Source organism: Leptonotus elevatus, chromosome 15 (genome assembly GCF_054856555.1).
Source record: "Leptonotus elevatus isolate MCC_2025b chromosome 15, RoL_Lele_1.0, whole genome shotgun sequence".
Taxonomy (NCBI): domain Eukaryota; kingdom Metazoa; phylum Chordata; class Actinopteri; order Syngnathiformes; family Syngnathidae; genus Leptonotus; species Leptonotus elevatus.
Genome location: NC_141253.1, coordinates 5861456 through 5889237, shown reverse-complemented (window position 1 = coordinate 5889237; position 27782 = coordinate 5861456). Strand labels below are relative to the sequence as shown.

At 41.6% G+C, this 27782-nt stretch overlaps 3 protein-coding genes across 9 annotated transcripts; 1 reads left to right on the top strand and 2 right to left on the bottom strand.

The window, feature by feature from the left end:
- Positions 1-4406, bottom strand: LOC147161746 (BDNF/NT-3 growth factors receptor-like). Its single transcript, XM_086097279.1, has 6 exons — positions 4388-4406; positions 4056-4186; positions 3813-3985; positions 2495-2735; positions 288-446; positions 1-186 (listed from the first exon to the last, which is right to left on the bottom strand). Exons 1-6 carry the CDS (start codon positions 4404-4406, stop codon positions 1-3), a joined length of 909 nt encoding a protein of 302 aa, XP_085953405.1.
- On the top strand, positions 3069-27782 carry hnrpkl (heterogeneous nuclear ribonucleoprotein K, like). Of its 7 annotated transcripts, XM_086097209.1 has the most exons (20): positions 3069-3188; positions 3920-4213; positions 4302-4608; positions 5728-5783; positions 14160-14367; positions 18598-18670; positions 20064-20161; positions 20243-20299; positions 21079-21122; positions 23203-23275; positions 23698-23811; positions 23918-24046; positions 24333-24631; positions 25084-25125; positions 25202-25241; positions 26213-26228; positions 26373-26402; positions 26480-26547; positions 26627-26796; positions 26941-27782. In XM_086097209.1, exons 3-20 carry the CDS (start codon positions 4405-4407, stop codon positions 26969-26971), a joined length of 1752 nt encoding a protein of 583 aa, XP_085953335.1. In that variant the 5' UTR covers positions 3069-3188; positions 3920-4213; positions 4302-4404; the 3' UTR covers positions 26972-27782. The 7 variants fall into 7 exon arrangements, with proteins under 7 accessions (XP_085953335.1, XP_085953337.1, XP_085953336.1 ...); XM_086097211.1 differs by having other exon boundaries at positions 3920-4608; positions 14190-14367; XM_086097210.1 differs by having other exon boundaries at positions 3920-4608; positions 23704-23811.
- Positions 6842-14310, bottom strand: LOC147161745 (BDNF/NT-3 growth factors receptor-like). Its single transcript, XM_086097216.1, has 9 exons — positions 13559-14310; positions 11862-11936; positions 10878-10949; positions 10067-10135; positions 9709-9860; positions 9430-9566; positions 8445-8577; positions 7004-7312; positions 6842-6924 (listed from the first exon to the last, which is right to left on the bottom strand). The coding sequence occupies exons 1-9, from the start codon at positions 13747-13749 to the stop codon at positions 6857-6859; spliced, it is 1206 nt and encodes a 401-aa protein (XP_085953342.1). The 5' UTR covers positions 13750-14310; the 3' UTR covers positions 6842-6856.

Sequence of the window (27782 nt, the reverse complement as noted above, 5' to 3'; positions counted from 1 at the left end):
TCAGCCCAGTATGTCCAGGTAGACGGGGGAGGCCTTGGCGAGGCTCTGGAGCATGGCGTGGATCTCCTTGATGTTGAGCCTCGTGTAGGGCTCCCTTTGCCAGCAGCCAAGCATCAGGTCGTAAACCTCCTTGGGGCAGGTGCGCGGCCGCTGGAGCACGCGGCCCTGCGTGATGCACTCGATCACCTGCCATCAAAAGTGAGTTGCGGCTCAAATGGCAAGACCACAGTTCCTCATACAAAAGGAAGAAAAAAAAAAACCTTTGCGACTATTAAGACAGGACTGACCTCGTTGTTGGAGAGCTGGTACCAGGGCTGCTTGCCGTAGGTGAAGATCTCCCAGAGGACCACGCCCAGGCTCCACACGTCGCTCTCGGTGGTGAAGCGGCGGTACATGATGCTCTCCGGGGGCATCCAGCGGATGGGCAGCATCGTGTGGCCGCCCACCTGCGGCAAGAACGCAAAAAAAAAAAAAAGCACGTTTGAAAAGATGCCAACAAGTTTGCTGCATAGTTGAAGGTGGCTGTTACAAGTTTTGTTCTGACTAGTCAATCCGATTCAGTCTTGCCGGTTAAAGAAGCGACAGAGGGACTGGAAATGAGGCCATCTTAACTCATTCACTGCCATTGACGGCTATACATGTCAAAAATTCATTTGCACTATTTCTATTAGTTAAAAAAAAAAATCCACTATGTATGTAAACCTAGATTTTTTTATTGTACATTTAGAACAGATATAAAATTTGTGATTAATCGTGAGTTAACTAGTGAAGTCATGCGATTAATTACGATAAAAAATGTTAATCGCCTGACGCCCCTCATTTTTAATAATCTTTTCTCTTTTTTTTTTATCGCGTCAGGCGATTATTATTTTTTTTGTAATTAATTGCATGACTTCAATAGTTAACTCACGATTAATCACAAATTTTATATCTGTTCTAAATGTACAATATTTTTTTCTAGGTTTTCATACTCTTGTTAACAAAAGTGGAAAAAAATGTTAAACTAATAGAAATAGTTCAAATGAATTTTTTACGTCTATAGCCGTCAATTGCAGTGAATGAGTGGGAAAAAAGTGTCCTGCACTGATTCCCAAACACTGTGTTGCTGTAAATAATTCTATTTCACTATATATATATATATTTATATTTATATTTATATATATATATATATATATATATATATATATATAGATTTTATTTTTTTTTGGTTTGGTTTTGTTGTAAATTAAGTTTGTTTGTTCATCTATCTATACCAGCAACATATAGTGACAGGTCGATTAATTAAATGTTCTTCAACATGATGGCAGAAGGATCTTGTGAATAACACTCATTAAAAAAAAAAGATCCCGAATCGAGGCGGTGATTAAAAATAAATAATATTTTTTCCACATTGTTTAGACGTTTTCTAGTACCAAGGCACTACCAATGTTTTGTAAAAAAATTAAATTAAATTAAATAAAAAATAAAATTATTAACTTAAGTGCATACAGAAGAAAGACAAGATTTTCCCAAACAACTTTGAAAAACATGTACTTAACTAAAAAAAAAAAAGGATTTATACGCATTTACACTTTATTGGTAGGCTTTGAATCTTCATTCATATCGGGGGATCGTATTATATACGAGTACAGAGGGGGGGGGGGGTTGATTTGGGGAGTTGGTTATTCACGCGATTTTTCCAGTAACCTGTGTAACCGCTCGTTTAGTAAAACAGAAAGATTTCACAAGGAGTACTGGGAAGTAAATTTGTTAGTAAACACAAAAAGCTATGGAGTAGATGCCTTCGCACTTCCGACTTCCGGGTTTTATACATCAGCGCCGTTTCCAGCCACGGCTGGCCGCGTTCCAACACTCGCACCCCCACCCCTGCGCCCCTTAACCGCGCGCTCCCGCTTATCGGCGGGAGGGTGTCTCGGCTATCTGAAATGCTTCGGACACTGAGACAGACACTACACACTCGCAGCCTCGCACCCGTCGACGGGAACGCGCAATTGAGAGGGACAATGGCGGAAGCGCAAGTACTGGGACGCGGCCCACACGTCTCAAACCGGAAACAGAAGCAAAATTGATGGGCGAAAACCCGAAGGTCGGAAACCCATTGACACCACAAGACGGCAGCAAAGCACTATACTTGTGCCACCAGATGGCGCCATAGCAATATTTTGCAACCTTTTTGTTTGGTATTGTTCCATAAGATGTTTCTAATGTAAAATATGTGCCTTGCCTCAATAAAGGTTAGTAAACACTGTCATATAAGAAGAAGCTGGTCTAAAGGAAGTGTAATCCCCTCATGGCCTTACAGTCACAGGATAATCAGCGTCCCTTTTAACTCTCCATGAAGACGTCTTTATAATATGAAAAATGAGGAATGTGCTCAATTTTTGCTCTCTTGGCCCTCATTACCATAGAGACTAATCCATATATGCAGATCACGTCATTTGCATATAAATGGCATCAAAATGAAAACGAACGTTGTGAATATAAATGTACTGACTCTGTAGTAGTCAGTGCTGTAGACGTCTCTGGACATGCCAAAGTCTCCGATCTTGACCAGCAGGTTCTCGCCCACCAGGCAGTTCCTGGTGGCCAGGTCTCTGTGCACAAAGTGCTGCGACGCCAGGTAGACCATCCCGGCGGCGATCTGCTGCGCGATGTGCAGCATCTGCGACTGCGTCAGTTCCACCAGGATGCTGTGCTGCCCGTCCGCCATCAGCACCGCGTCCGGACCGTGGGACCTGCATGGCATTGATAGTAAGTTAGCAATACAAAGATAAGATTTAAAAAATTGAATAAAAATAAAATAAATATTCCTAATTTAAAAATAAATAAATACAAGTTGAGTGGTAAACAACAACAAAGTAAAAAAAAAAAAGAAAAAAAGAGAAAGTCAAGCCATAAAGGTAAAAATGTAGCAAAGGTGTGCCAACATTTAAATTCCCATAAGAAAAAAATCCATTTATTTATTTTATACTAAATGGACGTGTTGCCCTTGTGCTTTTTATTGGGAGCGGTGTTCATGTTGTATACAATTTGGCCACTTGGGGGCAGTGTGGTTCTGCGCGTTCAGATACACTCTTAGCCAGTAACCACATAAAAGAGTAGAAGGAAAAGTTATTTCGTGATCACAAGTTGTTGTTTTTTGTTTTTATTGTTGTTTTGCTCCGTATGAAGAGCATATGCCTGTGACTGTGAGTAATGTTAATATGCTTTTCTGTATACATTCCTGCAGAGTTTTGTTCGAATAGCTTTTTTTCCCCAGTGATAAAAGTGCCGCGATTGGCGCGCTAATTAGCGTTAGCGAGTCAACGGCGCTTTCCATTGTGCATTAGCCTTGAGCTAGCTACGTTCAGGATACAAGCTAAACAATGTTTCGTTTTAGAGTCAACCTCGACTGAAGTGTAATAAACAGCAACATTAGACTCTTTTTGAGGGACTGTTGGCTATCTGCCAACCTCTGTCTGCTCAGGGAGGGCAGAATATACTATAAAAGCTATTAAATTTATAGTTATCTATATAGAGTAGCAGTTGTGGTCCACATACATTTTTTTTGGGGGGGGGGGCACTTTCCTTACAATTCAAAACGTTTAATAAATTAAAAGTCACTTTAATGTCTTCATTTGTCATTGGGCAGAAAACCATTGTCAAGCTAATCATTTTGAATCAAAAATCGATTCCGAATCGAACCGCAGAACCAAAAATCACAATAGAATAGAACCGTCAGACAGTCAAACATTCCCTCCCCTAAAATTTAGCAACTTTTTTTTAATGAAAGTTTGGAATTGTAGGAAAAGTTTGAATTTTTGCTCCCTTACCTGAGGAACTTGTTGAGGTCTCCGTGCTTCATGTACTCAAAAACCATGATGAGCGGGTCGCTGTCCACGCACACGCCGTAGAAGGTTACGATGTGCTCGTGCTGCAGGTTGGTGAGCAGCTCCGCCTCCCGGTAGAAGTCGGCACGGCCGCTCTCGCTGGCCTCCTTCAGCGTCTACGAGCAGGAATCCATAAAGAAGCGTCGCGTATTGATTGTCGATCCTTACCCAAGACGCTTCCTGTACCTTGACGGCCACGTGGATCTTTTCATGGTCGGGTGTCAGGTTGTAGCACTCGGCCAGGAAGACCTTGCCGAAGGCGCCCTCGCCCAGCTCGCGCTTCAGCACGATGTTGTGTCTCTTGATGTGCTGCACGACTGCGGTTAGGACACACAATATACAAGGTTATTAACATTATGGGTAGTATTGTAAAAAAAATAGTCATTTTTAGAACCATTACTGTCCAGTATTTAATTCCACAATTTGTTTTAGTCTCCTGCATCCGGCATCGATCCCCACTCCACTCAAAAGGATTTATTTGAAAAGGTAGCGGATAATCAGATCTGGCGGTAACTCACACGTGTCTGGTTTCAACATGCTGCCGGAGTTGCCGAAGTATTGCGGGTTCTCGATGACTGGGATCTTGGTCATGCCGATGATGACGGCGTCGGGCGCCATCTCGGACGACGACGGCGTGTTGTTGCCGTTGGAGACGTGGTGGAGGGGACTGGCCGAGTCATCGTCGTTGCTGATGACCGACGAGGAGCCTGGCGACACGAGGACGAAGGGGAAGGGGAGGGTGAGTGTGTAGTGAGTAGAATACTGTAATTGAATTGCACCAGGCCATTAGTGCATTAGCATTTTTCTTTTGAACAATAATGTTTTCACATTATTTACAACAAAAAAATATAGAAAATGTAAAGGTGAATGTGATCGGTAACAAGAAACATTATTTGATATTTGTAAAAAAAAAAAATTGTTGTAGGATAGATGTTAAATAATTACGGAAGCGTATTGCATTCACTTGAAAAAAAAACCTAAAATATATTTTTTGGTCAAAAAAAATTCAGAAAAACAGGCTGAAAAAAAATTCAGAAAAACAGGAGGAAAAATTACTCAGAAAAAATATGGATTTTTTTTTTTTAAGGAAGAAAAAAAATTCAGATAAACAGAGGTGGTGTTCTGTTTTTTGGAGTATTTTATTTAATTTTTTACCTCAAGTTACTAATAGCGGAAACGGACACTTTCCCGCATACCTCCATATGCAATAAGATGGTCATGTTTACTTACTGGCTCGCAATAAAGGAATGAATGTGTCTTTACTGTATTGTGGTTTGTTTGTTGGGAAACCCCTTTAAAAATATTTAAAAAAAACATATTCAGAACATCAGAAAAATAATTATTTTATAAAACAGGGAAAATTACTCAGAAAAACAGAAAAAAAATTATTCAGAAAAACAGGATTTTTTTTAAACTTTTAAAATTACTAAGAAAATAGGGAAAACAATATTCAATAAAAAGAAAAAAATACTCAAAAAAACAAACTCCCCCAAGTGAATGCAATACGCTTCTGTAAATAATAATATTAAAATTGGATTAACAATTTAAAGCAATATGATTTTTTTTTTGCTTGAGAAAAATAAATAAAGAACGGAACACATTTTAATTCATAAAAGTAAGGCAAGTTCACCTTTAATTCCAAACTTGGAGTTTCTTCCATATTTGAGAATGATCACCATGAGAACACAGCCCATCAATGCCACGCCAGCGATTCCCACCACTACATAAACCTGGGGTGGGAAAAAAACAAAAACAAAAAATTGCAACTGTAACAGCGGATGGCCATTTGACAAAAGTTTCCTGATGGCCTACTCGGGGAAATTAATGTAATTTTTAATGGCTTGCTTCTCACTTACAGCAATGCTGTCATCAATTGGCGGCAGTGGCGAGTCTGGAAGCGAGCAGAATTTCATTGTGAGTCATTAAAAGTCACATAATATCTTCTTTTTTTTCCCTTGTTGATTTATTTTGGTGAAAGAAATACAAAATTTAAACAATTCAGATTTGTCATAATTTTTCAGAATAAATAAATAGGTAAAAAGAGAAGGTGAAAAGGATGACAAAAATAAAAGCAAAAAAAATATCGTCAATACCCACCAAAAACGATCCATTTAGATTTTACAGTAAATAAATATAAAATATGATAAGATGATTTATCACATTTTACATGCCTAAAAAATGTAGTAAAAATTACACAGGACAAAAATATATTTTAAAAGGATTGTTAAAAAAAAAAAAAAGAAGGTTATTTGCATTTAGCTACTTAGCTCAAATTAGCTTAGCACATTTGGAAAACTGCATTTTTCTCAAGATGCATGGAACAGCACCTTGAGAAAAGAAAACTCCAGTGAACTTAATATTAATAAACTTTAGGCTTAAGTTTGTTTAATTTTATTTTAAATACAATAAAATAAGAACCAGGCTGCCAGCCTCAAAAGGCCTCCTGTGCCCAAATTTGTGCTGCCTGATCTTCCTTATGTATCCTTTTGTTCGAGGGGAAATCAAGTCAAAATTTCTCCTGACAATATGTTCTATGCAGCCCACTAGCCTAAAACACAGTATTCTGATTACCGTGTTTGTGGAATTTGAACTAAGCAGCATAATCCACCCGGGGCGGCCATTTTGCCACTTGCTGCACAGTACCTAGCTTTTTAATAAAAGGGAAAGCCTGGCTCTTTTTTTTTTCTTTCTTTTTTTTACAGTTAACGGATTGGTTAAATCGACTTAACCAGTGGTTAAAGATATAACTGAGTTTTAAACAACCCTATTTGTTTTCAAACATTTATTTAGGTCCAACTAAACCTTATTAACGGAATGCCCACCTCTGATTTTAAAATGTTCTTATTTATATGTAATGCTCTCTACTTTGGATAATGTTACAATTGCTACAATACAACAGAACAAAAATAGGAAATGTCCTACCAGTGGTGTCTGGACATTTGAAGACAGGCAGCAGCAGCAGAAGTAGAGAATACAGCATTGTTAATTCAAAACGCCCATACAGCACTATAAACATGCAGTCGGCAAGGTGACTTACAGTAGTAGAAAATATCTTCTTCAGCACATGAGACAAAACTTAAGTTAGCAATGGAGTGTATCGAGAAAAGTGGAAGATGAGGGTAAGTTGGGCGCACCTGTGTGATCGTAGGGCGGGTCGATGAACTGCGCCGCCACCATTTTCTCGTCGCGGCCGTATTTGTTCTTGGCCACCAGGCGGTAGATGCCGTTGTGGATGTGGGTGGGGTTGACCAGCTGCAGGCAGCCGTGATACTCGCTCTTGGTGGACTGGTGGATCCTGGTCCGGATGTAGTCCTCCTGCTCCTCCAGCGTCGCGTTCTCGAAGTACCACTGCAGGTCCGGCTTGGGGTTGCCTGTCATGCTGAAGGGGATGCACCAGTGGTGGCCCTGCTCCGGTTCCAGCAGCTGCTGGATGATGGGGGCGACTGACGGGACGAGCGGTCGCACGGGGGGGTGGGGAGCGGTTGGCAAGTCAAAGACCGGGGAGGGAGGAGCGGTCCGAAGGAAAAACAACATTGAAAGGCTGAGAGAGGACATGTTGTTTCGGAGGTGTCGTGTACGGAGACAAACGATACAACTGGAATGGAGACTTACATTAGCACCAGCTAATATTAGCTTTTGGGGGATGTCAAATAGTATAGACATTAGCATTGGCCAAGAGTGGAAATAATGCTTTTAGACAAACATAAGCACATGCTAACAGGGACAATGTTTTTAATGGCCATATTAGCAACTGCTAACAGTGGCTACTTTTGGGAGGTTGCTGACTAATGACTGTGGTGACAAATGTTAGCACTTGCTAACAGTGGTTATGTTGATGATAGTTATCGAAGATACAAATGTTAGATGAGCAGATATTGGAAAGTAGCTTTGTTGTTGGTGTGATTGAAGATGCAGACTGTCATTAGCATGAGTTGATAGTGGCTAAGTTTTGCGTTACTGCGTATGGAGACAAATCATGGCACCGGCTAAACCTTCTCAATGACCTTTTCATATTTCTGAACAAAGGTACTTCCTGGTGGCAAACCTTTAGTACCTACAGCTGACATGAACTGAAAAGGATGGCAAAAGAGTAGCCATCACCAAAGGGACAGATGTTTTGTTAGGTTTGTCTAAAACGTTTGATTTGCGATCTTTTTATTAGCTTAACCTGCCTGCTAATGGTAGCCAATTAGCTAGTAACCTAATGCTCACGTAAGCTCGGTCTGAGTTTCCACCACATACATTTTTTAAATCAACTTATCCATTGAAATGTAAACCATAGCCAGCGTTTAATGGTCTATAAAGACAAACGTTAGCATGAGCTAGCAGTAGCTTTGTTACTGAGCATGGCGACAAACAACCTCACGGTGAACAATGGGAGAGGAAACACGTGGAACCAGAGGACGGCGTGGCTTTACAGGAGGAAGAGTTATGGACAGGAAACCACATCAAGTCAATAAGATCAACGGAGGCAGTAATGAAAACAAAATGACCAGCCCTTCTGCTGCTTCCACTTGGAAACAAAACGACAACATTTGTAAAGCTGGAGATGCTAGCGTGCTAATGCGTGCTTACAAAGGATGTTGAGCTGCAGCGTGGCCTCCGTCTGACCCACCATGTTCTCGGCGGTGCACGTAATCACCAACCCGTTGTCCTCGGAAGAGAGGTTGGTTAGGATGAGCCTGTTCTGCGTCTCCATGGGGCCAGTCTGGACACATAGGATAGCACGGTGGCTGGTAAACAATAGCCAAAAAAGATACTAGTTAGCCTCAAGCTGGGTTGGCCAGGTTAAAATGCTAACTCTTTGAATTTCCCCCCCTTAAAGATTAAATTGCGCCATTAGCATCACTCTCTATACACATAGCTTCACATAAAGCGTTTATGTCACTGTGTTGAATTTATGATAGCTTTTTCAGCAAACACCCCATTTTTAAATAGGACAAATGAGCCTGGACTATTTTTACTTGCGGATTTATACGCGGTTTGGTGCCCTACTGAGTATTTATGTCAGTAGGTTGCAGTCAGTCTAGTGCAGCACCTCTTTCCCCAACACCCCCTTGGTCCGTAAATAAAAATATGATTGATAAATAATCCCCATTTATCATGTCGCTCCTATGAATTTGCACCACCTTCAACACAGTAGAGGAATCCCTACACAGTATCCAGTACCGGTACCAGAGTTGAGGCAATGTCTAACAGTTTGTCATGAAACTTAAAACAACAACAACAAAAAAGGCAGTTCAGCTTGTAACACTGACGATGACGGAAGGGCGTCCCAACTGTTGACGATTGGAGACAAATGGAGGACGCTCACAATTCATTGACGCGGCCCACCTTGGTTAATCACTAAAAACTTCAGTGGGTTTCAGGTGGATTCGTAGATCCTATTTGTGCGGTAGATGATACGGTGTTGAATATCGGCGGGTCGAAGCCGCATCTTGAAAAATTTGACATGTGCTGGACTCCACTGTAAACCCTGGAGAATGAAACCTTAGACCTTTGAGAAATGAGCATGAAGCCTCATTGGAGCTCGCCGGCTTATCAGATTAGACCGGCTCACCTCATGCTGCGAGAAGACCATGTCCAGGTTCCACCGGATCTCCGGAGACGGCGAGCCCGAGGCGCTGCACAACGCATTGACGTCGCTGCCCTGCATCTCTGTCACCACCGTGGGGGTGACCTCTACTTGAGGAACCACTGCGGGACACAAGGAGATGGTCTTAAATAGCCGAGCGATCGGCGGGGCCATGGGGGGGAAACTAAACCCCCCCATCGATCGCTCTCCGGACTTTCAGGAAGCTTGCGCCACGTTGCCTATTTTAACGCGGTTTCACATTACCGCAGTCAGGCGGAGTGAGCGTGGCGAAGGCTTTTGTTGCTCCTTGCTCGTCCTTGCATTGCAGATCTTGGCTGTCGGGTTCCTCTTGGCTCCTCAGTTTGATCCAGAGGTTCTCGCAGACGCAGTCCAGAGGGTTTCCGGACAGCAGGAGACTTAAAAGACAAATCAATATTTAATTGAGTTCAATAATAATTCACAATGTTTTTAGGATACACGTGGTGGCTGCGTTGACTTATTTGGATTATGAAAGGTTCTTTTGAAAAAAAATCTTGACAGTGTCACTGGACCCAAAAAGTTTGAGAACCCTCTTAGTTTGATGAGATGCGGAAGCAAATAGCATTTGAAGAGCGGGCCTCACGATTGAGAGATGTTATAGTTCTGAAAAGTCCTCCATGATAGTGTTGACAGGTTGTTGTCTCGCAAATTCCTAAAAGACAAGAAAATACAATGTTAGGCCACTCGTATGAAGCATTAAATTGTGTTAAAGGCTAGCTAGCTAGCTAACTAGCTACTGTGTCTGTCTCTATCCACAGGAGAGACAAAAGTGCCACACAAAAAAAGGCGACTCGTATGAAGCATTAAATTATGTTAAAGGATAGCTAGCTAGCTAACTAGCTACTGTGTCTGTCTCTCTATCCACAGGGGAGACAAAAGTACCACACAAAAAAAGGCGACTCGTATGAAGCATTAAATTATGTTAAAGGGTAGCTAGCTAGCTAACTAGCTACTGTGTCTGTCTCTCTATCCACAGTGGAGACAAAAGTATAGTAACGGTAGTATTGGTAAAGTATCTAGCTAATTAGCTATCTAAAGGGGGTAACAACAATAATAGTAGCAGAAATGGTATTGTCAATTGTAGAAATAACCGTAAAAGTTATAGTTGGCAGAATTTGTATAAGTACTGTAGTAGAGTATAAGTAGTTGTAGCGGAAGTAGAAATACAAGTAGTTGGCATATAAATCGGATATGATGTCTTGTTTTGTTTTGGGGGGTTTTCCCACTGCACTGAGCTCTGCATCGGCATTGACTCAACCATATACAGATCAGGCTCAGGACTGTCTGGAATAGTGCGGAAATATCATTCTTTGGCATGTTTTGATGATGACAGCTTTAAACTGTGAAACAAATGCGTAAGATATTGCCTTGAAATGGAATGCATGGCTGCTTACACGTATTGTAGTCTTGAATTGTTGTAAAAGGCATCCGGGGATATGAACGTCAACCTGGTCCTGGTCACTGTTCTGTAGGAAGTCAGAGCTTTGGTCAGATGAGCCCAGCAAAGTACCATGATGCCCTAATCGCCACATACTGTTTCCGAATACATTGGTGCCTTGAGATAAAAGTTGATTTCATTCTGTGACCATAATTCAAAACAATGGTTTCTCAAATAGTCAATACCCACATTTTAGTTTTTTTTAGGCAGATAATTCAAGCACTCAATAATATTGTACTTTTATAAAAGATGTAGGTTAATAACATTAAATCTTCATAATTTAATGTTGTAGTCTAATTCAGTGGGCTGCTCCTTCTGCCTTGGCCACTGGGAGGCAGTACTGTTTAATCCAGCTGCGCAGACACAAATGAAGAAGAATAGACTATTTCTTCTTCTACTACTACTCAGTCACTTGCTGTGATATTCGTCATTTTCTGTAGAGAATAAAGAATATTCCGTATGCCTGTGCTTAAAGGGATGTAAAACTGCAACTCAATGCTAACTGTTAGCATGATGTGTTAGCTTTAAACTGGCAGGGGCCGTCTTTAAGGCAATGTATGATTGCTTTAAAAACACATCTGTTTAGTCCAATTGTCCTGGGTTGGAATAACAGGTCGCAGATGTAACACAGATGTGGAGCAGTTAAAACAATGAAAGAATATATATATATATATATATTTATTTATTTATTTTTTGGGGGGGTCTTTTAATGTGGAAGCTAGTTTACTCAATCTGAGTTGATTAGCAATTCACAGCTGGTCAACTCCATACAACACAGAAATGAAGCAGTTTTCGGAAACAGTAAGAATTAGTTTGGCGAATCACAGGTAGCAAAGCAAAACTTGTCAAGCATTTTTGTTAGTCAACTGTCCTGTCGAGTCATCCTAGGTTAGAATCTCATGTCAACTCCATGCTTACAGTACAAACGTGCGGTACTTACAAGTTCCGGAGGTTTATGTAGTGCCTGAGACTGTTGTCGTTGAGCTCAAACAGCCTGTTTTGATTAGCGATGTATCTGTCGGGGAACAGATAATAACAAAGCATTACAGATGTTTTATTTTGGTCTTTATATATGACCTACGATAGTGTACCCAAAAGTCAGATGGGATTTGCTCCAACTCACCTACCACCCTAGTGGGCAGTATAGATTACAAACAGCCATTTACATTCATACCTCTGCGCTGATAATCTCAACACAAAGATCTTGAAGGCAGAAATCTCACGTGTTCACTTGTCGGTCAAATGGCGGTTGCTTTAAAAAATACTTTGTGTTGCACTTTATTTATAGCCGCTTCCTTGTTCGTCGGTCAGAGCGCTTCTTTGATTAGCTACATTCCGTCCATGTCACAAATTCAGTAGCTCAGAGTAGATAGTGGTCGGCTTTATGAAGATTTTTGGTCGCAAATATTGAACTGGTTTAATATTTGGCGGCAGAAGTGGCATACGTCCTACACTGGTTGCCAGCCAATCACAGGGGCAATCAAGCAAGCACATACTGTATTTACCAAATGTTGCTAAATGTTAATGTATTTCCTATGGGAAAACTAACATTTGTCAGTAGAGCTCTCAAAAATAATCGATTAATCCTTAAAAAAGTTAATCGTGTCTTCTAAGGCTGGACGCCGGTAAACAAACCTTTTTTGTCTTTAAAAAGAAAAACAGAGACTCTAATTGATTAATCGACAAGTAATCGATTATCAAATTAATCGACAACTATATGAATAATCGAGTAACCGTTTGGAGCCATTTTTTAAATTTAAAATTGTCCAAATCCTCTGATTTCAGCATATCAACAGTAATTGTTTCACTGATTTCTGTAGTCCTTCATGAAAGATGACTGATTATCTTGTGTTTAATCAAAATAAGACATTTGCAATCATCTGTTTTCACTTTGGAAAACAATGACCGAACCGGTAACATTATTATACTTTTATCACTATACGAATACCAAGTATGCAAAATAAACACCAATCACCGGTTAATAAGTAGTAATCAGGGGGGGAAAATGCTTTTGTAATACACTTTAATGCAAAATAAAAAATGTGTTTGATTAATTGATTGAATAATCGATAGATTGATTGATTCTAAAAATATTCGATAGTGACAGCGCTATTTGTCAGTGTGCCCCCCCCCCCCCAAATTACAAAATTATTAATTTTTTACTGACGTATCATGCCGTGTCTGGCCTCAACACACTTAACCTGCATGTGTGCAATCTGTCAACAATCCTATTGGTGGTGGTGGTGGTTGGGGGGGTGATTCACACTGACGCCCCTTTATGGACAGCTTCCCTAAAGCCGGGCCTGGATATGCGTGTGTGTGTGTGTGTGTGTGTGTGTGTGTGTGTGTGTGTGTGTGTGTGTGTGTGTGTGTGTGTGTGTGTGTGTGTGTGCGTATTTCATGGAATGCTGTGTAAATCCAAATAAACGTGCACGAGCGTTACGTGCACGCGGTTCAATGTTAAACACACGTATTGCGCGCATTCAACACAGCACGATTTGATAATGATGAAATATGTGACGATATTGTGTGTGTGTGTGTAGGTGAACATGATCACCTTCATCCTTCAAACATCTCATCATCATCGTCAAGTTGACATGCACACACGCACGGCAGCGCGCGCACGCACGCACTTACATGTCGGTGATGTTTTCCATGTCGTCCAGGGTGAGCAGCGGGAAATCCTCGATACTCGGCGCCGCTCCGTCGACGCACGCGATCCGCGCCACGGTGCAGGTGCAAGCGGCGGGGCAGGCGGCGCTCAGCCCCCGCAGTCCGCGCAGCGCCAGCAGGAGGAATCCGAGGCGAGCCATGCCATGCCAGTCCATCGCAAAAAAAAAAAGATACAAATTCCAAGGGGGGGAAAATCCTAAACAACACACCTCTTGTGTTGCCCCCCTCTCTCTTTCAAACCACCCACCCCCCCTTCAGATGTAAAACGTCTCAGAGGGATTAAAGCCCTCTCCTCTATTAAATCGCGATCTGCGCGGAGGGCTTGCCGGAGGAAGATGTGGAGGAGGGGGGGGAGGGGGGATCAGGGTGCCATGGAGCGGCCTTGGCGTGTCTGCAGAGCCGCGATCGCGCACGACACGCTCGCCGCCGTTCGTGGAGGTGTCAAGTGCTCCAGCAGCAGCAGCAGCAGATGATGATGATGATGATGAAGATGATGCCGTCTCACTTCTCCGGAGCCCGCATGCCTCCCCCAACCCGTTCTTCTTCTTTTTTCTTTTTTTTTTAGGCTTGTAAAAACAAATATGACGTGTTCCAGATGTTTGGAGATCGATAGGCAGGCAGGAAGGCTGGATGGAAGGACCCCCTCCTTCCTTTCTTCACCTCCTTCCTTTGCTGCCCCCCTCCCCACACACGAGGTGATGCAGGGAGGACGACGACTACCTGCATCAACACCCCCCCCCCCCCTTCTTATTTATATACAGGATGAGCCAAAAGTAAGTCCACTTTATATTTTATTATATTTACAGTTTTTCCTGTCTTAATTATTTCCTTCCTTCAATTCCTCATGTCTTCCTGCCTTCCTCAGACCTGCTTTTTCTTCCTTTCTTTGCTTATTTTTTCCTTTCCTTCCTGCCTTCTTTCCTTCCTTCCTATTTTCCTTCCTTCCTTCCTTCCTTTAATTCCTCATGTGCTCCTGCCTTCCTCAGACCTGCTTTTTCTTCCTTCCTTTCTTTGCTTGTTCCTTCCTTCCTACCTTCCTTTCTTCCTTTCTTTGCTTATTTTTTCCTTTCCTTCCTTCCTTCCTTCCTTCCTATTTTCCTTCCTTCCTTCCTTCCTTCAATTCCTCATGTCCTCCTTCCTTCCTCAGACCTGCTTTTCTTCCTTCTTTTCTTTGCTTGTTTGTTCCTTACCATCCTTCCTTCCTTCCCGTCTTCCTTCCCTGAGGCTAGCTTTTTATCATGCATTCCTTCACCGCAACCTATTTTTCTGCCTTCGCAAACCTTCCTTTCATGACCTTTCCTTCCTGTCTTCTTTCCCCAGACCTATTTTCCACTTCCTGACCCTATACTTCCTTTCGTAAACCTTCTTTTCTGCCTTCCTTCCCTGTCAGATCTGCCTTTATTGTGGTTTCTTCTTTCCTTTCTACTTTCCATACAGCCTTACTTCCTTCACTTAAATCTTTTTTTTAAACCTTCCCTCAGACCCAATATTTGTTCATGTATCCTTACATCCTAATTTCACGTGTGTGAACCTACTTTTTTTCCGTTTCATCACGCCTGTTTTAATTTATGCATCCTCATATCCTTTCTTCCTTTTGCCGCTTAAACCTACCTTTCTGCCTTTCTTCCACAACAGATTGTCTGTAATTAATACTTCCTTTCATTCATACATGCTTTCTTTCTTCATGTACGCTTACTTGTTTGCCTTCTTTCTGTCCTTCCCATCTTCTTTCACTCAGTTACATCTTTCTGTCCTTCCTTACTTCCTCCCTTCTGCTTCAGACCAGCTTTTTTTTTTCTTCCTTCATTCATCCCTTCCTTCTTTTCTTCCTTCCTTCCTTTCTTCCTTCCTGTTCTACCTTCTTCCTTCTTCCCCTTCCTCCCTTCACTGCCAAGTTAATTGAACAAGTCCACCCTGTATATTGATAGGGTAACTTGAAAGTGATGGAAACACGCATATATCAACATTCAAACTAAGTTGCTCTCCAACACGCAACACATTTGGTCAAAACACACACACGGTGTGACGTTCACAGTTGACGCACGAGACCAGATGCCTCCATGAAAAATTCTGCTACTACAAATTTGATTATGATGATAATTATTCATCTTTACTTGCCCGAGATGTCAGTTTAGTAAGCTTCTAAACATGAAAGGATTACATTTCTATACAAATTGCCATTTTTAGTTTATTTTAAGGAGAAGGCGGGCAGTAGTGGTGGCAAGACTGTGATAATAAGCACAGAAAAGAAAATGGCAAAGGTCACACGGGCAAAAGTCTGGCTTACAGCATGCAACAGTACAATGACTAAAACCTCATTCACACGCTAAAAATGTACTACAAGCGAGCAGGCACTGACTTCAGCCCTTTCTTATTAAATCCCATCAATGCCTATTAGATTCCACCAGGTGGCAGTGTCACGCTGCAAACACCTATTTGTTCCATCTCTGCTTTGAAAGATTAAGAGTAGTTTTACTCTATTTTAGTTGTATTGATTTTCCAGTGGGTCCCTCCTATTTACACTTGTACTTTATTTAAAAGGGCTGCCTGTGCAGTTAATATCTTATGATGGCGACTGTTAACTTTGAAAAGTAGCCACATTTTAAACATTAGAAAATTACTATACTGCTCAATGATGAATTGATTTTATATGTAAATACAGTATGCACAGTACTGTATATAGAATATACGTATGTGTGTATGTATGCATATATGCAGTATGTACAGTATTAATTAAATTGATTAATAGAGAAAGTATCTATAATACAACTAAGTATCCCCACTTTTATTGATGGGAAATATGTTGAAGGAAAAAAAGAGAAGAAATCCTGTTAACTGCCATGATGGGATCATTGGGGATGTATGACACGGACACGTACACGTACACGTACACACAAGGCGGGATCAGTGAGCGTCACCATGGCGACTTTTCTTTTTCTTTTTATACAAACATCATGGACAATGTCAAGTGTCGCTATGGTTGCGGATAAAAATATGTACACTCCGCTTTTTCCCCTCAACTCTGACTACCATCAACTCCTTCCTGAAAAACATCAAGAACCGAATTAAAATGGTTGCCATGGTAACTTTAGAATATAGGAGAGTAAGGGGGAGAGGGAGCGAGACAAAGCCTGCGCGTGTGAAGGTGCGAGGCAAAGCTTATGAGGAGACTGCTTGATTGGATCCAAAATGGAGGCTGCCGTGTAATGTGGTGGCTGCCCAGTAGGAAATAATCTTAAATCGATTCATCCATAATGGGGTCAAAATAAACCATTTAACTCTACATTCGGAAGTATTTGTATGTTGGATGTATGTCTTTAAGGGGCGTGGCATAGTGAGTGACATCCTACAGCAGTTTGTTGCAAGTGTTGCATTTTATGTTTGTTGTTAGTTCGTCTGAAAGTGCATTGCGATTGTGGCTGTCCTTGCCCACATTTGTATTTACTCAGTCTATTTCCTGTTCTATGGTTATCGCCACACGGCACACGCCATCCTGTTGTACCTCGCTGTGAACAATTACACAAGGAAATACGATATTGTACAAGATAATCTAATTTAGCACCAAAAACACTGGAATTCGTTTTTCCCCCCAAACAAAAGTTGTACATCTCGTGCTGATATTCTAATGGGTCCTTTGCACAAATCCACTACTTCCTGAACTCAGTACCACTCCTTCATTTCCTGTCTTTGATGATCGCACAAACTGATTAATCCAAGTGTGTCTGGCCATTGGCATTGTGGTTTCTGAGGTCAGGAAGTAGTGGATTTGTGCAAAGAGCCCATTCAAGTTACATGTCGATAGCCAACCTGACAGTCAACGTTGAGGTGTCTTAAACACTCCTTCAGTCTAAAACACGGGAGAAACGCACTCTGTTACAAAAAAAAGCAGTTTGATTTTAACAAAGCGTGGTCCGGTAGGGGCGGTCGTACGCTGGGTGATGTGCACCCCCGCCCGTCGGCGCTGCCGTATGTGTAGGCCACAAGCAAACCATTGTGTCACCTCGCCTCCATGATAAAAGCTTTAGCTTTCATTCGTTCTATCCAAGGCAACAGAATAGCGTGGCAGTCGGCGGTTTGTCGTAAGTATTGACGGATTTTAATTATTTTAGGAAAGCGTAATATTGCTTATAGACATTTACAAGCGTATATGAATTAACAAATGTGCACGTTTAGTTCGCTGCGCGGTCGCAACGTGTACGCAGTCTAGTCGAGACAGACACGCCTCGCGAGCACTTAGCATTAGCCGTTAGCCTCGCAGTCACGTCAACTTACCCGCTACGAAAGACAAGCGTTCTTCCAATCGCCATGACTCCTTTTAACGCCAACTCTGAGCCGCTGCAATGTTGTAAAATATTTGCTAAACGTCACCGAAACTCGTGTGCGTCATTTATTTCATAACTGGGACGCATTGTTGAGGGTTGCACTTGTTTTGACTCCACAAGTGAGCATTGATTTCGGGAGCGGCGGAGTAACACTTTTTGTTCGCGCTAAATAGATTTGAAAAAATCGCTCTGATTTTTATTAAAAGAAGAATAAAAGAATGTTTAAAAAAAATAGCTTCCTTTTAGAATGTGTAATTATTGTACGCTTTGTAGTAGTGGACGTTGGCCTTTAAGAGGCGTGGCTTTATGAGTGACGTCATAAGCGCTCATACGTTTGTACGGTTATTCTGAGTGAGTGCATGGGTGTAATGCGTGGCCGGCTTTTATGTGGTTCACTGTACTAAAAAACGCATTGTCTTTACAGATTTATATACTCAAATTTATATACTCAGAGTGAAATCTGGGCCTTAATAGTTGAACACAAAACTATTATTCTGATGTATGAATGGGAACAGGTGGATACATAAGTTACTTGTATATTGCGTCATCTTGGCTGGATATTGTCCAACAGCACACCACATCAGATCTCTCACGGCACAGACACTGTGGTTGGCATCCATATTTTGTGAAAACAACTTTTGCACTAAGTTGGTAACATTCACTTTTCGTGCCATGCTGCAGGTGCAACATAAAATGGAGGTGCAAATTGAACAGCAGGACGAAGATCTCACATTTGGCAGCACGGATACCAATGGTAAGATCAGGCTTTTTTTGTACAGTGTTCATTATACACAGTAAAACTAATTCCAAACTAATCTGACAACATTACCTAAAAAAAATAAATGGCTTTGGAAAACTGTTAGCTTCCAAAGTTGGCTTCAATTATAGCTTCCAATGTTGTCTCCAATGTTACAGCTAGCTTCAGCTTCTGAAGTTAGCTTCCTATGTTTTTCTTGGATTAGCTTTTAGTTTCAGCTCCTTTTAACATTAGAGCTAAAGAAGACCAACATAAGCGTCTGACATTAGTTCATACGTTAACTTCCAATGTCAGTTTACCACCTTGATTTCTTTGTTGCTGACCCCACAATGAGCCTCGCTATAGGTCTCATGTCTCACATCTTTTACTTCGCTCGCTTAAATCCTGGAAATGTGTTTCTAGCATGTGTGGAAAGCTTATGTTTACAAAGTCATCCTCCACGAAATGTGCCCCAAAACAACACATTTTGTTTATGAAATTCTTGTAGACAGGTCAGAGAACCACATCATTGAAGCCTGTGGTCAGCCCAATGAGAAGCTGTTAATAGATTAACCTCCAAGGTTAGATTGCATTGGTGCAATAGTGTGTATACATTTTTAGTATGGACAGTTTTGCTTTTATTTAATTTGTTTTTTTTGTTACTTATGTTCTCGTTTGTGTTGACCTGTGTCTGCAATAAACGATTGCTATCTCCAAGAATAAAATTAAACCATTCATGCTTCAACCTTTTTTAGAATTTTAGCTTTGCATCACACGCGTGTGCACGTTCCTTCAGCCATTTTTCCTGAGTGGAGCAAACATAATATGGAGCCGTGAATAAGGAGCAGTCATTGACTTTTGTTATTCAAAACGGTGAGAAAAACTAGATTTTGACGGCATGGCATGGGACCTTAAAAAAAATGCATAAATAGGGCTGTTTATGAATCAGCGAGGGTTCACTTTATACACAATATTTTTAGTTATCCTGACAGCTTCAAAGCAAATAGCTGCACGGGCTGACATGAGCTAAAAGAAAATAGATCATTCCTGGCTGCTGCTACCGAGCAGATGGTGGAGGAATACTGCTGTTCTGTGGCGCCCATGCACATTTTTTTTTTTCAGGAAGGGAACATAGTGCATCTGAGTGGTTTCCAGTCTGTGCTTGACTGCCAACTGATACATAGCGAAAACCCAGTGCCACTCGCATTATGTATATTCATCCAACAAGCGCTTACCCCGCTTCCGTATCTGACTACAGATGTATCTTGATTTAGGGTTGCCCCATTTTAAGAGGTGGAAACCCTCATTTTGGTCCATTTTCTTTTCAATTGGAGCAAATACATTACACTAGATTATTGACCAGTCAACGTTGCTCATTATGATGTGTCCCCGGTGCTCCCCCCCCCGCCAGGTAAGCGTCCGGCAGAGGACATGGACGAAGAGCACGCTTACAAGCGCTCGCGCAACGCCGACGAGATGTTGGAGCTGCGTGTGCTGCTCCAGAGCAAAGTGAGGACACCTGTCACTTTTCTTTGTTTTTCTTCCCGTTTCCTGAGAATGACCCCCCCCCCCCCCCTTGCTGCTTCACAGAACGCCGGCGCCGTTATCGGAAAGGGCGGCAAGAACATAAAAGCTCTGCGCACAGATGTGAGTAATCACATGAAATGTTCAATGATTGCTTTATAAAGTATCCCAATAGCAAGTCGGAATTGTAATTATTCCTGTCTTTTTACTTTTATTTGGACTGCGTTCACATTTTTATCTGTTTGAAGGAAGGGATGGGCAACATAATCAATTGTAATTTTTTTGGTTCCTTGAATTCTGAACCTGTGTCAGCTTAACATAATATCCTCCATTTTGAATTCCATGAAGAATCCGTCATGATGTATTAATCTTACTTTAAAAAATGTATTCCTGTAACTGAAACGTATTCCGCCACACCACTTTTGGGGAATCCCTGGATGAATCGACGATTATGCCCATCCCTACATGTACTTGAAGTTTGACCGTTGGCCGAAAATCGTATCTCCCTCATGACGCATGAGAAAATCCAGAGGGATGCTTTGTGATCATCTCTGACCGTTTGTTTTGACCACGCCACACTTCCTGTTTCACATTTTGCCTAAAAACGATAAAAGTTCAGCGTGCATTCAATTAAAAATGTATTCCTTCTCCCCCCTCTTTCCCCCTTTGTCCTTTCTATGTTTTTTTTGTTGTTTTTTTGGTCAATGTTCTGGCCACCTGCCCGTTGCCCATGTACTGGACCGACATGCCCCTCCTGCGTTGGCCCAACCCAACCCCCGAACGCCCGCCCGTCCGCCCACCTGCCACCCCCTGGTCGACCTTGCCCATAACCCGTGCCCCTAACATGTGATTGAATCCCCCCCGCCCAATGCTCTCCAACCACCACCTCCACCTCCACGCAGTACAATGCCAGTGTATCTGTCCCAGACAGCAGTGGCCCAGAGCGGTATGTCCCACCAATTATTGCCTCACAACGTCATGAATAAGATGCCTTCTGTTTTTCGCTGCTACGTTTATATTTCATACAAATGATGATAGTGCCCCCCCCCCACCCCCCTGCCAAATCCCCCCTCCCCCTCTCCCCCAACCCCTCCACATGTCCTCTTGATGTTTCTGTCCATTACTAAACGTCTTTACCTTTACCATGAATATTTGATATGTCGGCTGTCCAAGGTGCGCAAGGCAGGCGGACCTCTTTGGAACTCAAGCCCCACCCATCGAACGCTCCCTCCCTTCCTTCACCCATCCATTTCCCCGCATTGCCACCTATAATATCTCCTTCCATTGTCGCTTTGCAACCACCACCTGCTATTAACATGTGGCAAACTCACAGTCTGTGCTAATGTAGGTACCCCAAAAAAATAATACAAAAAAAATCGAATATTTTCCTCTGCTAACTCAGGCTTTTATGCTGCTAAAAAGTGTTCCGACAGCTTTGCTAACATGATGAATATAAACTAACAAAAATGCCAATGAGCAAATAACAGCTGGAAAAATACAAATCTTACCTATTTTGTGTTTGTCCTAATAGACTTAAGAATGTTTCAACACCAGAAGTGGGTTTTAGGTTGACATAAGGAGCTCGCCGAAATAAGGCCGCGGTTCAGGAATATCTTGTTTCTCCAAATCTGTCGTCATTGTTCATGCTCACTGGGTCACTTTCCGCTTCCACCTCATGACTCCAAAAGATCTCTATCTCTAAACGGTGGGTATCTCTATTTACGTCATGTCGTCATCTGCGAAAGTTGATAAAAGTAACACATCTGTTTTGACAAACGAAGAAGTAGAAAGTAGTGGTTTCTATTCAAAAGAATAAACATAAAAATTAATAAATACAAATAAAGTTACCAAAATAAATACTCAAGTGCAGATAGCAGAAAAATCTTAAGTACACTAATAAAGTCCGACACTAATGCTTTAGTAAAGTCATAAAGTCAGATAACGTTGAAACATATGTCGATATACCGGTAGTTGTAAACCTAGGACCTCCTGTCCAGTTAAAAATAAAAATAAAAAAATTCTGGGAGTCAAATCTCGTCAATTTATATCTACACGGAGTGGTGCAGGTGACTGCAGTATTATTAGAATGTTTGGGAAAATGGTCTCAAGGAAGCTTTGAGGCAGAAATTTTGCTTGAACTTTTTTCCCCCCAAATCTCGTGGTTTAACCCCGCTCCCTCTTGCTAAATTGCCCCGAACCTTCCATACACTGCACCCCACTTGCTGTCCTGTACCACCTTGCAATGTGTAACCACTCGTACCCCCAACCCCACCCCTCCCCACCACCGCCTTGCCCACATTGCCTATGACAGGACTTCTCAACTGGTCTTATTTCCCCCTATGCTTGAATGCAGATTTTTTTTCAATTTCATTGAGCTCACTGCATTGTCATGTTATGCGTTTAGATGCTTTAAGCAAGACGCTTTGTTTTTTTTTTTTGTGCTATTTATCTGTAAATTGTAATTTGTTTACAAACAAACAGCTGTTTGGCCACAACACTGAAAAAATGGGTATCGATTATTTACTTGAAAAAGCTTCAAAGTAAATTTGACAAGGAGTTTAACTAGAATTTCTGATGTGAAAGAACTGTACTAGAGGTTAATATCAATCCCCATTTTTTCCAGTGAATATATTTGATGCCCACCAGTTGAGAATCACTGGTCTACGACACCCCCCCCCCCCTCCTCCCCCCTCCAGTGAGCCGTTTGGGCTGCCATCGTGTAGTGAGGTCTCGCTTCAGTTAATTTCCACTTTGTGTTCTGTAATTTTATATAAAGAACTGTCCCAGCCCCCCAGTCGACACTTACTCTTGTTAATTGTAGCCATTCGAAAACCATTCGTCCTTCCAAGATAATCTTATCTAAGTGCATGTTAGTCTTCGTTTCCTCTCTTCCAAGTTTGATGCCCTTTTCGTCCAAGCCTTCCTATACGTGTTTCCTTGACGACTTGTTTCCTGGTCTTCGTGATGATAGTGTTTCGTTGTCTTCTTCGTGTAATGCCTTGCTTTCATTTTGGCTTTTTGCACAGGATCCTGAGCGTGAACGCCAACATCGACACCATCGGAGACATTCTGCTGAAGATCATACCCACTTTAGAGGAGGTAAAACGCCCTCATCTCTATTTGAGAATGATGTATTCAAGAAAATGATGGCTGATCTTCAACTTGTGGGGTCGTTGCTGGCAAACACTAAATATAAATGACAAATCATGTTCATCAGTTTTTGTGCATGTTTTTATTTGATGGATGGAAAATTATTCACATTCTTGATTTTGTTCTATTTTATTATTTATAATATTTTAATTATAGTTTTATAAGGGAATACTTGGTGTATAAAATTCAAGAACCACTGCTAAAAACAAATAACAAATAAAAACAGACTGTTGATACGGTCTTTGTTTTTATTTAAATACAATCAATGTTTTTTCATGTATATTTCTATGTATACATTTTTATGTATGTATTTTAGGTACTTAACTAGTCCCCCCCCCCGCCCCACCCAATTGTTGTGTTTGTGTAACAAGTACCAGCATTACAGCGGCATCGACTTTGACTGCGAGCTCCGCCTGTTGATCCACCAGAGCTTGGCGGGCGGCATCATCGGTGTGAAAGGCAGTAAGATCAAAGAGCTGCGAGAGGTAGGGCCAGAGTCTTAAAGTGACAGTACTTCAATTTCGGCATAGAAATGACCCAATGCCATCCTGCTTCCCGTAGTAACATTCAGGATGTTGCTTCACCCCACAGAATACCCAAACCACCATCAAGCTGTTCCAGGACTGTTGTCCACATTCTACGGACAGAGTTGTCTCCGTGGGCGGGAAGCCGGACCGAGTCGTCGAATGCATCAAAGTCATCCTAGAGTTGGTAGCTGAGGTGGGTCTTGACCTAGTGTTATACCCTTCCCCTGATTACATCCTCTCAAAGAAAATGGAGGCAAATCAGCTGATGCAAAAAATAAAATGAAAATGTTTTACTAATGCAATGCCCAGCGATGAATATAAAAATAAAGTCATTTCAAAATCGTTTCCACCATTAATACGACCTCGAACTTGAAAGTTTTGTGCTCATCCAAGTAGTTGAATCTCTCAATGTGCTTTTTACTATCTGTAACTCGCTAACCGAAATGCTAAAAAAGAACATGCTTGCCGGTATGTCGCAGGCGCCAATCAAAGGCCGCGCCCAGCCTTACGACCCCAACTTCTATGACGAAACGTACGACTACGGCGGCTTCACTGTCATGTATGAGGAGCGAGGCCGGCGGCCCGGCGGCAGCTACCCCATCCGCGTGCGGGGCGGTTTCGAGCGCCTGCCCCCTTCACGCAGCAGCCGCCCGCCCCCCTCCCGCCGGGATTACGACGACCTGAGCCCCCGCCGCGGTCCGCCACCGCCGCTGAGCCGGGGACGCGTGGGCAGCCGAGCGCGCAACCTGCCGCTCCCACCGCCGCCGCCACGAGGAAGGTGAGAAGAATGTGCTTTGTTTACAGCAATATTCATGACCACAGTGTTGGGTGTTTTAAAAATGTATTCACAATCTGCTCTTTTGATTATATTTTATGTAGTCTTTAGATTTGATTTTAATTACAATATTATAATTTGGTTTTGTTTTTTAGAATTTTTATTATCCATTTTTTGCGTTTTATTTAATAAGTTTGAGTTTTTTTTACAATCTGCTCTTTTGATTGTATTTTATGTAGTCTTTAGATTCGATTTTAGTTACAATGTTATCTTGATTTTATCTAGAATATTTCATTTTATTTTTACATTTTTTTGATTTTATTTAATAGGTCTGAGTTTTATTTTATTCATAGTCTTTACATTTTATTTTGAATTTGAATTTTTTATTGTCAGTGCTTTTTTTAATGATGCAATTGTTTTTATTTTTTGGGGTCTAATTTCTTTTTTTTTTACAGTGATAGATTTTCCCATGGCAGTTATCATGACGACAGACCAAGGTGAGACCAAAAACGTCCTCTCGCACCTTTTCGTCAATGTTCACCATGTGAATGCTAATCCTCTTTGCATGTGTAGTGACAGAAGAAGCCGCGGAGGAGATCGCTACGACAGCATGGTGAGTGCCGCCGTCTGTGCCGTTTTTTTTTTTCACGAAAACAAGAGGCGATCGGAATTCCTCGTCTAAGCGTAGTACAAGCAGAGCAGCCACGAACGCTGATGCCGTTTTTTATTTATTTATTTTTTCTTCAGAGGCCCGTGGTTGCCTGGCAACGCTCGTCTCCTTGGTTGCCTTTCGGCAAGCAGAGTACGCCGTGCGGAGATCCGCCGGGCGAGTCGTTCTTGCGCAGCATCCTTTCAAATTTATAATAATTAATCCGTGACGTTGTCGTTCGTAATTGGATTGTGTGGATTAATGGCGTCAAACAGAGGCCAAATGACTGCGGCCGTCAGATGCGCTGTTGACTCACGCTTCTATTACAACATGACGTCAACCAGGGGAAGTTAGAAGAATGCAGAATATTCCGCCAGAGATTCTCCAATCCCTTTTGAAAACAATATTTAAAAAATTAACACTTTAATATTTGCATATACCAATGTGATGGGGATTGTAAAGAGTGACGTTAGTGATGCACAGTATTATTGTAAGACGTATGAATGCGTCCCTGCTGTCGCACAACTTTAAACTGCCAAGTGGGCGTCAACCATTCCAGGGTCGTAAAAGTTTAGACTTGACCCACATACAATGTCTATATTATAAAGTTATACAAAACCGGAGACGTGGTTATACAGCGGGAGACGTGGTTCCAAAGTTCAAGTTGTGCCAGAGGGACTGCAGGTGTGACATTTCAGGTCAACAGAGTGTGTGAAACATTAATAATGTGTGTGTGTGTGTGGCCACATCCACCTGGAACGTTTCCAGACCCTCACTTGGTATAGTTATTAAATCGAGTGAGTCTGCTTGTCAGAAATGGTTTATAGAATGAATATTAAGATGATAATCCGTTTTTATAAGTTACGACTGTCAGCATGCCGTCTTTACGCTGACACTAAACCAGATTTTTCTTCTCCCCTGTTGCTGAAATACAGAGTGGAGGCGGTTATGGTGAGTCTCACCGTTTTTTGTCAGTCCTGCATGCATTGAAACGATTGGTCTCTATATTGTGGATTTTAACCTATTGCGGTTAAGTTTGGAATAAAACGTTATCTAATTTTGAATTGTTTTGTCTTCTATTTGGACGACTTCAAGACAACAATTCCTGGGATCACTTTCATTCTGGTGAGTAAATGGGGGGGAAAAAAACATAATACATGTTGTAAATCCCAATGAAAGACCCTTCGTGATTGGCTTCCCAGGTGGCCGAGGCTCGTACAGCGACATCGGAGGGCCCGTCATCACGACGCAGGTCACCATCCCCAAAGATGTGAGTGTTCAAAGGTGGTGGGGGGGGGGGCTAGATGTGGAAAAGACACTTGCGGTGAAATTTTGTGGCCGTTTCCCAGCTCGCCGGCTCCATCATTGGAAAGGGCGGCCAGAGGATCAAACAGATCCGCCATGAGTCCGGGGCGTCCATCAAGATCGACGAGCCGCTGGAGGGTTCGGAGGACCGCATCATTACCATCATCGGAACGCAGGACCAGATCCAGAACGCACAGTACCTGCTGCAGAACAGGTGAGTGCAAAGACGGGGCTCTTAAATTAGTCTGGAAAAAAATTAAAATGCTTACAATTAAATGTGGAATTTCTGAAATTGTATTTCTCTGATGTAGATAAACAAACTTTTTTTTTTTTGTTGTTGTTGTTTTTCATCCCCCAGTGTGAAGCAGTATTCCGGTCGATTCTTCTAGGACGGAAGTAAAACGAGTGAAGCCATGCCCTATATTTGCTTCATTGCCGACATTCCTCCGTCGTGGATTGATCAGTGCTACCGTATCTGTAGAAGCTTCTGGAAAATAGTTTTTTTTTTTTTTTTTTTAACAAAGCAAAGCATAAGAACCTGCCATAAAACATGTTTCTGTGCCAGTGTTATTTTGAAGGACATGTCATTAAATCATCTTTTAGTTACCTTAGTGTTGTTTGCATTACAATGCAGCATGCAGCTTTTTTAATGAGTTTTTAAATGAAGTGTCACACTTGCATTTTCTGTCCGAGGAAATGAGCAGCAGTTAGCTTAGCACTATTGACAGACTTGTCTAGTGTCGCTATTTTTTGTCAACCTCGTGACAATTTCAAACTGAAAATGGTTAACTGTGACAATTTCCTTCATAGTCTTGCAGTTTCCATCTTTTTCCCCCCACATTTGAATGTGCACGTTTTACTATAACTCTAAAAGGATGTCACACACTTGCTTTAAAGTTTGATGAATGTTTGATACTTTTAAAAAGATTTTTACATTTCTTTTTTCATAGTGGCGAGATGCTGTACAAATTGTGTATATAATATTTACATCCAGTTTTTTTCTCTCGCTCTTGCCAAATGAATGCTGTGATAATTCCGTTTTTGTTTTTAAATGTTTAATGTATTCTTGCATTTTATCATTTTGGTAGTGAGTTTATAGCCATTTGTAAAATGTTGGGAAATGACTCGCTTTTTGTGTATTTGTGATTGATATCTCGTCGGTAATTGCCAAATAAAGGTTTGTTTTTTTTTTTTCCCCAA